Source organism: Ips typographus, linkage group LG12 (genome assembly GCF_016097725.1).
Source record: "Ips typographus isolate SLU linkage group LG12, UJ_Ityp_2.0, whole genome shotgun sequence".
In the NCBI taxonomy this organism is placed as follows: domain Eukaryota; kingdom Metazoa; phylum Arthropoda; class Insecta; order Coleoptera; family Curculionidae; genus Ips; species Ips typographus.
The window spans coordinates 4,410,281-4,421,175 of NC_138433.1; the positions used below are offsets into that span (position 1 = coordinate 4,410,281).

At 34.9% G+C, this 10,895-nt stretch overlaps 1 protein-coding gene across 1 annotated transcript; it reads left to right on the plus strand.

Moving 5' to 3' along the window:
- Positions 1-8,017: 8,017 nt before the first annotated feature.
- Positions 8,018-8,883, plus strand: LOC145736612 (uncharacterized). The gene is made up of 5 exons (XM_081991041.1): positions 8,018-8,151; positions 8,216-8,284; positions 8,397-8,456; positions 8,510-8,689; positions 8,751-8,883. Exons 1-5 carry the CDS (start codon positions 8,126-8,128, stop codon positions 8,866-8,868), a joined length of 453 nt encoding a protein of 150 aa, XP_081847167.1. The 5' UTR covers positions 8,018-8,125; the 3' UTR covers positions 8,869-8,883.
- The last annotated feature ends 2,012 nt before the right edge of the window (positions 8,884-10,895 follow it).

The following is a 10,895-nucleotide window of genomic DNA, read 5'->3' on the forward strand; positions in this document are numbered from 1 at the left end:
ACTCAAGTACAGTTTTTTGTTTTATAAACCTAACTTAACCTCTAAGACGTACTTCGGTCGTGCTTACATCGAGACTTGCTCAAGTTAGGTATTGACCTGACTTGAGCATTGCTTGGTTTCATTTTTGACGTTTCAAAATAAAACTGTCTAAAATTGAAAGTAGAGGGTTTAAAAACTCAAATCAAAACACAATAAAAAAATCAAAAAGTTTGTGGTTTATTTCGTCAACTTTTCAGGAAATAGATACTGGGTAAGTATAGTTACCACAAATTGTTCAAGTATGAACCATAGATCTTCAATATAATTAATAATTGCAGTATGGCACATGCTGATATAGAGGATACAGATGAATTTTTGGAATACATCAATGATGAAAATATGTTACAAAATTATAGACGGCCGAAAAGGTATATACGAGATGCAAAAAATCCTCTTCTAGTACTCAGAGACCACGAATTTCAACATCGATATAGGTTTTCAAAAGATTGTGTTCAACATATTATTTTACCTCTTATTGAAAGTGATTTGTTAAAAACAGATAATCGAGGTTTACCAATTTCGCCTATATTTCAACTCCTGCTCTTTCTGGGTTTCGTAGCAACAGGCAATTTCTAAGTAAGTATGTAATTTTGTAGTACATGTTAAATTTTCTTACATGGAATAAAATAATAATATATTAAGGCAAGTAAATAGTACATAAATAGAGATGTTATTGCTATTTAAGAACGACTTCTTGTTTTAGGTTGTCTCAGGAGACTTAAGAGGAATAAGCCAATCAACTGTAAGTGGGATAATTCAAAGAGTCAGTGAAAGCCTTGCTGAACAAACAGCAAATTTCGTAAAATTTCCTATACGAGTTGCGGACCAACAAGATAATATTAGAAAATTTTATAAAATTTCAAGATTTCCTGGAGTTGGTGCATGCATTGATTGCACACACATACCACTTTCTAGTCCTGGTGGTGATAATGCAGAAGTCTTTCGAAACAGGAAAGGCTACTTTTCATTAAATGTTCAGGTTGGTTAACATTTTATATAATTATGAAAAATAAGTATACTTTCATGTGTATTCATTTAAAAATTAAAGGTAGCTGCTGGACCATCCATGGAGATACTTGACATTGTTGTGAGGCATCCAGGATCGACTCACGACTCTGTTATCTTTGACAGAAGCGCTTTACGAGTGCGATTTGAACAAAGGGAGCTACAAGGGTTTTTATTAGGTGATAACGGATATCCTTGTAGAAATAATTTATTAACTCCTGTTATTAATCCAGGTTTGTAATAATTTAAATTAAGTTATAAACATATAACTTAAATAGTACATGAAAAATAAATTAATTGTAATTTTATATTAACATATACATTTTTGTAGGCAACCCAAATGAAGTAAATTACAATACTGCACACATCAGGGCACGAAACATTGTCGAACGTGTGTTTGGAGTTTGGAAAAGAAGATTCCCATGTTTAAGAAGAACATTAACCACTAAATTAGATACTTCTATAGCAATAATTTGTGCATGTGCTGTTTTATATAATATCGGATTATATCAAGATAACATTAATTTTGAAAATGAGTTATGTGAAGAGTTACCCAGGGATTTACCAGCAATTCGTAATGCTGAAAATAATGAATTGGGATTGATATTTAGACGTAACTTTATACATCAACATTTAAAAAAAAACATAATAACAAAAGTGTATCCCGTTTAAAATGATGCAGACATAATACATAATATTGGAAACTGTTGGAGATACAAAGTTGGTTAAATGGAAGTTACTAGAGAAGAACATTTTTGGAATAAGTCTTTGCTTGGTTTTCACCCTATATGAACGAAACGGTACTGATTTAAAATCTTTTAAACTCGGATTATTTTTAAAGCCAGTCTGCAACTTTTCATCCATTCAAGCAACATTTTATTTCTTACTTTTTCTGAAATCTTTATGGAATTACCTTTATCTCGGTCACCCTGTATATAAATTAGTGATATAATATAAACTAGAAATTAGGGATAATTATTATTTTTATAAGGTTCAAGCTGTAACTTGGCAAGCTCAGCCTCTGCTTTTGCCTTTTCCCTTTTGGCCTCTGCTTCTTCCCTTTCTGCTTGAATTTTTTGAAAAAGTTGTTGTTCGACTTTCATTTTTATTTGATGAAGTTCAGCTTGTTGTTCAATGGCGTCATTGAGCTTCCGCAGTCTTGCATTGGCTTCACTTTGAATTATAGCACATTTTCGGTTACGAAAGGGAGTTGTTGGCGCTTAAATTATGCACCAATATATTATTTGAAATATACTCTCATTTTTACATTTGCTACCTTTTTTTAATATAGGTGAAACATTTTCCTTAAGAACGAATGTATTATTGCAATTGCCACTTGAGTTCTCATCTTTATTCTTTTCTTGTGTAACAATGGCATCAACATCAACATCAATTTGTTCTGGTTGTGGAATAAAATGTTATAATTATTATTATAATAAGTTTAGGCAACAAACAATATTATCAAAGACCAAAACTGTAACCTACAGTAAAAAGCAAAAGACAAACTACCTTTAGTTTCCGTTTATTTTATGTAAGTAGCTGTGCTATTCCAGGGGAAAGAAAGAATTACATCCGCATATGGGGCAGCCACATCAACTGCGTCCATAACTGGATCATTGGGGATGTCTAAAGGTGGGCCTCCTCTAGTTGCTAGTCGGTGAAATGTTTGTTCTGTGTTTTGTCTTCTTTTTCTACGATATAAAATTATATAGAGCAACCCACATAAACATTTCTATTGATCATCTTACTTCTGTTTTAAATTATTCCACAGTTTCTTAAGTTGGACAGCATTCCTGGGCACAGTTATTATAGATCCTTGGGAATTATACTCTATAGCAATTTCTGTCCATTCTTTTTGTACAGTTGCTGCGTCGGTTCGTTTGTCCTCCACTAATTTGTGTTTGTCTACTAAATTAGCCAACAAAAGCTTCTCTTTTTGGGTATAGGCTGTTATTTTAGCCATCAAAAAATTTCTTTATGATCCTATAGGCATATAGATGGTAAAGATATGTATACAATTATTGTTGAATACGTACCTCAAGGGAAATAATAAATATTTAAAAAAGAAAACCACCAAACCAAATTCAAATAACTTAACGCGTAAAAACGAAAAAATAACTTCCGCGTTCCAGGTAAATTGCCAAACATTTTTGACATTGGCAATGAAGGTAACACGAAAGTTACTAGAAAATGAAGTTAAAAAATAAAAAATTACTAGCAAAACTATCTTTGGTTATGCTTTGCCGAGAATTACCGAAGTTTTGTTTATAAAACTTGTGTCGTACTCAAGACTCCAGACGTACTTCGCCAAGTTGTACTTGAGGATGAGATTGAGATTCGTTTATAAATACGGGCATAAACTAACCGAATTCCTCAAATCTGGCGTTGAAAGAATTTCTATTTTCTACCTTGGACGTCACCTTCACCTGTCAAAAATACGTCAATTTTGACAGAACATCATTTTTTCATTTTTTATCGAAAAGTATCACCTTTGGCGATATCTGTGTCAAATTTCAGATTTTTAAGCTGATTGGTTACCTCTCAAAGTACATTCAAGTCAGGACTGAACTAGCCAAGTAGGGATCTCGTGGACAACCGGATAATTTCCACAGTTTTCAACTTAAAATTTTTAAATTTGGTGTACGTCTAAACTAACCGAATTCCTCAAATCTGGCGTTGATAGAATTACTATTTTCGACCTTGGACGCCACCTTCACCTGTCAAAAATACGTCAATTTTGACAGAACATGATTTTTTCATTTTTTATCGAAAAGTATCACCTTTGGCGATATCTGTGTCAAATTTCAGATTTTTAAGCTGATTGGTTATTTCTCAAAGTACATTTAAGTCAGGACTGAACTAGCCAAGTAGGGATCTCGTGGAAAACCGGATAATTTCCACAGTTTTCAACTTAAAATTTTTAAATTTGGTGTACGTCTAAACTAACCGAATTCCTCAAATCTGACGTTGATAGAATTTCTATTTTCGACCTTGGACGTCACCTTCACCTGTCAAAAATACGTCAATTTTGACAGAACATGATTTTTTCATTTTTTATCGAAAAGTATCACCTTTGGCGATATCTGTGTCAAATTTCAGATTTTTAAGCTGATTGGTTACCTCTCAAAGTACATTCGAGTCAGGACTGAACTAGTCAAGTAGGGAAAAATTGACATTTAGTAACCAGGTATACAATGGTTGTCAGAGTAAAGCCGTAGATATTTTGCAAATTAAACTGAAGAACGCTTTATTCTCTTCCAATAAATTTTTCCAAGATATTCCAAAATTATCTCCACCTTTCCCAAAAAACTGTAGTAAAACCATCATAAATGCGCATTATTAGTCCGTCTTCCCCTGCGGTTTTCGAGGCAGTAAGCGCGTCCTTTTGACGCGTTTGCCGGCAGTCGGCGCGCTTTAAGATCGCCTTAACTACTAATATTGTATTCTGTAAACTTCGAATTTGAATGCTCGCTGACTGGGCTGAACTCTGGCTCACACCGTCGCAGAGGCGATACCCGACAAAGATAAAACTATGTCTGGGCCTACTATAGGTGCGGTTAGGTCGAATTGCACGCCTACTATTCTGTTACAACGTACTGCGTATTAGTATGCTGTAATATGTAAAAAATAAAATATTATATGTCATCATTTTAAGTTTTGTTTTGCTAAGTCTTCTAAAGAAATCTTGTAAGTATTTGTCTTGAAATGGCAAATCTTCAATATAATAAATAGGGAGTTATTTTTATACGCGGCTTTTGGCGGATTTTTTTTTTACGTCTCCACCACTGAACCTCTATGGCGGTGTTCTTTTGAATAATATATGAAGATTTCGTTAAAATACGTTAGTCTAGTTTAGACTTTTTACTGATGCGTTGCGTTTTACTGCTGTTGTTGAGTATTGTGTTTGTTTTTGTGCCACTTTTACCAAAATTTTTTTTTTGAAATGAATCCTGTTGATTTGTTTAACGGCGGCGAAAGGCTAGACATTTTTACTTTAGGGGTTTATCTCGGGACTGACTGGAATGAGGAGGAAAAACGGGCTGCTAATCACCAAGGAGTTCGGCTGGTTCAGCATTTGGGCGTAATTCCGGCAAGGGGCGAAGTCGTAACGTGTCCAGTTGTGAATTGTGGTCGAGAAATTGAAAGACTCGACTGACAGAGGAAGGAAATTAGGGTGGAATTTTCGATGTCCTGCCAAACATAGGCTTGAACCTACAAAAAACACGTTTCTGGAAAGTGCACGATTGTCGGAGATGGGCGCCGACAAGATAGTGAAACTTGTTTATTGTTGGTTGACGGGGCAACCAGTCGTAGCGGCCGTGGAAAACGTCCATGTTTCCAGAGACACTGCAGTAGCGTGGTACCAGTACTGCAGAGATGTGGCCAGAAAAGTTGCGTGGCATGATTTTCGTCAGTTAGGGGGCGATCAAGATATTGTGGAGGTGGATGAGACTCACCTCTTCAAGTCGAAATACAACGTTGGACGGGCAACAATGTGGAACCACCACTGGGTCTTCGGTAGAATCTCTAGGACCACCAAAATAAGGTTTGCGGTTTTGGTGGAAAATCGTACTCGAGATACTCTTATTCCGATAATGCAAGACTTCATTGATGTGATTAGCTTCATATGTTCCGACGAATGGAGGGCATATCGGATTTGTGGTGAAGCTTTTTCTGGACATGGGACAGTAAACCATTCGGTGGAGTTCGTCAGACCAACAAGACCATTGGATCCCATTTGGGTGGCCGAAGGGCGGTTCAGTGATGAATGCTTGGATGATTTCACCGGACCAGCACCAGGTCCTAATTTAGTACCCCTTCGATACCACCCGCAGAATATCGAAAGGGCATGGAGAGGGCTAAAAAACGACTTGGGAGTCTGCACGAGTATCATCTATGCAGACGCTTACATTGGAGAGTGGATGTATCGTCAGAACATTTTGGGGGACATTCAATCGGTGACGGGTCGATTTATGAGGTTTTGTCAGGATATAAAAAGGGCGTATCCTGGGGTGCGTTGATAATCATTACCGGACGATCGCCCGACACGTCCGGCAACTTTTTAACTCGTTTATGAACGTACCCGGTAAAACTTATTAGCGTTCGAAATACGCACAAACAGAGACATTTACAAGATAGACTGGTCTGTTTACATTTTAGCGTTTCGCCATCATGAGCTCACAGTCTAAACGCGACTTCCCACAGTTTGCACCCCACCACAATTTACTAGGCGCTTATGCCAACTCCTCAATTTTTAGTTGATTTCCATGCAGTGCCCACGAAATGTATAGTTGAAACAAGGGTTAACGGCTTCCAATTTATTTTATTTCTCACACCAGTTGCATTGAGAGAAATGACAAGGATAAATTTTAGTTATCGAACACAACTTAGCAATAATAGAATTTAATAAAACATGGCTACTATAATCATTTATAATAATTATATTGTAAACGTGGCAACGCCGCACAACAGTTTCCAGTTATTCGAGCATGCGTCACCTCTTCTCTGGCCAATCAAAAATCGTATTTGCCCACTATTTGGCGTAGTACCGTTCGTAGTAAACTGACGCCATATTTGTTTTGTTTTGTTGCCGTTCTTTTGTGCTGTTTGGTCTCGTGTTTATCTTTTGTTTCTTACCTGTTTTCAAGTGATTAGTTCATTATTATTAATCATTATGGTGAATCAGTGTTTTGTGTGCCGAAAAACTAAGTTTGTGAATCCAGAATTAATGTTTCACAGGTAAGTGGAAAATAACCTTTAGGGTAAAAACACACGGAGCGGTTTGTGTCGATTCGGCCACCGAGTCGGCCGCCGAAGTTGCGCTTGCTTTATGTCGTTTCTGTTGAATGAAACAGACGGTGCTTTTTGGAGCGGCACGCAGTCGCGGTGGCCGCGCGTACCCTGCCGAACACCATGCGCCGCGAACGGTTTTACGATTCTGGTCGGCATGTCATTACATGTTTGCTAATAGATTGAAACAGACGTAGGGCGGTTTTGTCGCGTTTTTTTTATTTTCTCGTACTTCAGTGTTGCCAGTGAAATATTTAATAATGGAAAACTTGGACATTGAAAAATTAATTAATGAAATTCACCTTAGACAAGCAATTTGGGATATGCGTTCAGAAGATTATTCCAATAAGATTAAAAAAACGAGTTCTTGGGAAGAGGTAACCGACGCTTTCATGGGTGAAGTGAAAAAAATCCTTTATTTTTTCTCTCATTGATTATAGGATGAATCCAATATTTGCGTTTCTTTTTTTTTATTCTCTTGTATAACAAGCATGAAGTTGTTAAAAAAAACAAATCATCATCACTTTCATCAGAAGAAGCCATATGTAATGCTTTCAACGTCGTGTTCAATTTACAACTAGACAACATTGATATTTTGAATTAAGAAAATCGCCCGTCAGCACTTGTAGTGACGCCCCGTGTGTTTTAAGCCGCTTTTCCGCCGAGCGGTGGCCGACTCGGCACAAACCGCTCCGTGTGTTTTTACCCTAAAATAACACATGCTTGTCGGTCAGTGGCGGAGCTACAAGACAAAGTAACAATAAAATAGGGCAGCTAAAAACTTTTTAATAAATTTTGTAGAGATCTACTTTGTGTTTTAGCTTTCACTAACAATAATATGCCTATTTTTTTTGAAAAATTTTGATATTTTGATCTAAATAAACCAGTAATCAAAGCAATGCATGTCATAACTACTTTATTGTTACTTTCCAGAAAATATTGTTTAATTATCATTATGTAGATCTTATGTGCGAAAAATGTAAATCAAGCTAGAGAAGGTTTTATTTTTAAGTTAACAATTTTAGGTATTACTCTATTTCACCATATAATAAAAAAATTATGATTAGGATTAGGCAAAGGTTTTTGAAAGCTAAGTAACTAACACTAACATCAATATTTTAGATTCCCTGCCAATGTGGAGAAACGAAATGTTTGGTTTGCTGCATTGGCAATTGACCCAGAAGCCACATTGCCAAAAGTTTCTTTGGTGTGTTCATCCCATTTTCAGCCATCTGATTACCATTATAAATTAGATGGCAGAAAATACCTCAACAGGGATGCTATACCAAAGATGGTTGAATTTCCTGTGTCATCTAGGTAATTTTTTTACTTTTATTTACATTAAAAGCTTCCTGTAATTAAAATATTTCTAATATTTTAGCTCAAGCCCTAATGCTCAAGGTGTTCAAAGTGAAGATGAAAAGTCAGATTCTTTAAGTGGAATTGAAAGGTATGTTTTTTTTAGTTATCGATTTTTTTTGCCTATAAATGACTTGTTTTATTATTCAGAAAAAGTTTTGTTTTGTGATAGGTATGTTTAAACCAAATATTTTTTATTGCAGTCTTCCAAAGGATGAAGAAGTAGATGAAGAGATAAATGTATCTTCAGAGGTGGTTCGATGGTAAACTTAGCCTTTTTTATATTTATAATTGTTATTTAATATTATTCTTTTAGTTTGTCTGTCGATCCTAGAGGATCTTATGGGTTATTAGAATCTCAACCTGGACCGTCTAATATCCAATTTTTCAAACAGCCAGCATCCTCATCTTCGACTTATACGGCCTCCTCAACAAATATACAATTAAGGAGCAAAAGGGAAAAGCATTTAAAAATGAAAAAAGCTTCTTTAAAAAGGTTTGTTCTTCCTTTCTGTTTAAGGTAAATCAATTATACCTGATGTGATAATTTTTTTTAGAAAGAGGTATCCAGGTGATTTATCATCAGATGATTTTGATACACCCACTAAGCGCAAAAGAAATTTTGCAACTATAAAGGGTGCTTTGAAACGAATAAATTTTCTTTTCAGAGAATAAACACATTTTGTGTAATTTAGTGATGGACGAAATGTCAATTCGAAGGAGAATTGAGTGGGATGGTTCTCGCTTCGAGCGATCCAAGTAACTTAAAACCTTTTTTTAAACATCCCAAAACTGATAATAATGTTTATGTATTTTATGATATTTGCCACATGATAAAACTAGTGCGTAACTGTTTTGGAGCCATGAAGCAATTAGAAAATTCTTCAAATGAAATAATTAAGTGGGAATTCATTTCGAATCTTGTTCAACTACAGAATATTGAAGGGCTTCATGCTGCAACAAAGCTACGTAACAGGCATCTACAGTGGTCTAGGGAAGTAATGAAAGTACGGTTAGCTGTTCAAACTGTAAGCAAAAGTTTTGCGGATGCACTAACTTTTCTCAGAGAAGATATGAACCATCCTAACTTTGTAGGATCAAAGCCTACATCTGATTTTCTTCTAAACTTTAATAATTTATTTGATATTTTTAATTCTAGAGGTAAATGGGCAAAATATATATATAAAAAACGTTTATCGAAAGAAAATGTAGGCCACATTTTTGCCTATTTTCAGGAAATGAAAAATTATATTTTGGGGTTAAAGTTGCAGGGCCGTTTAATAACGGAAACTCGTAGAAAAACCGGATTTGTAGGATTTTTAGTGGCTATTGAATCACTTAAATCTCTGTATCAGGAAACAGTAGAAGAAGCTTCAGTTTTAAAATATATATCTACATATAGATTATCTCAAGACCATTTAGAACTATTTTTTGGTGCAATAAGAAGTAAGGGAGGTTTTAATAATAATGCTACTGCTCGGCAGTTTCAGGCAGCATATAAGCGCTTACTGGTCAAACTTGAATTGTCTGGATCAAGTTCTGCAAATATTTCTGATTTGGAAAATATCACTATATTAAACTGTAGTGGTATTACCAAGTCAGAGGAAGGTGAAAACTTGGAAGCTACTGAGGCTTTCATTGAATTAGAGAGCAAAATAAATGAAGATATTAATAAGTTAACACTATATGCTGAAGATATAGTGGGATATATTTCAGGATTTATTATAAGAAAACTTAAAAACTGTGTATCCTGCCCAAAATGCTTAACTTTGTTGGAAAGTGATATATCAACAAGTCATTTGCAAAAGAGAAAGACTTATGGGAAGTTGGTGAAAGCTTCTGACCTTGTAATAAGTATTTGTAAGTCCGGTGAGAAATTTTTCAGATTTTTTTTAAAAACCGAAAATATATTTAATAAAAAGATTGATAATTTAATTCAATTGCTAACAACCCATACTATGACAAACATGAGTCACTCAATTTTGACCGATAATTTTGATGATCATTTTTATGATGGTGATGTTATGAATGGCCATGCATCATTATTAAGTAAATTAATATTAAAACATTATTTCAAACTTCGTCTGCACCATGAAACTAATAAAAGACTAGATCAATCTAAGCCAAGAGTTAGAAGTGTTAACACAAAAACCATTTTGTTTAGAAATGAATAATAAAATTATCGAAAAACAAATAGTTTGTATTTGAAAAAAGTTGATCTTGACTAGACTTGATTTTTTTTTCAAAAATTCGTAATTTGAAAGATATGTAAGTGGTACACGTAAAAAAAACTCAACTGGTAAATTTAAGTCCACATTATGTCTTTTTTTAGGTTTTTTTTTTACATTATTAACAAATTGACAATCTTGGTAACATGATAACACCTTTTTTTATCCAGGTACTATTATTACCTATCCAACATTATTAACAACGTATTTTACGGCTGTTTTTTTTTTTTCATAAAACATAGCATTGGTCGTAGTAAACATTAGATGCGCAACTCTGGAGTAAACAGATGTACTAAGGTGGTTTTTTATTCTGCACGGGGGAAAAAAACCTTGATCAAAAAACCCAGTTCTGGTTCAGAGGTGACAGGTTGCTCCGTTTTTTATTCTCGAAGGGGAAAAAAACTTAATCAAAACCCAGTGTTGATGTCAAAAAATGAAGTTAGTTGCTCGGTTTTTTATTCTTGAAGGGGGAAA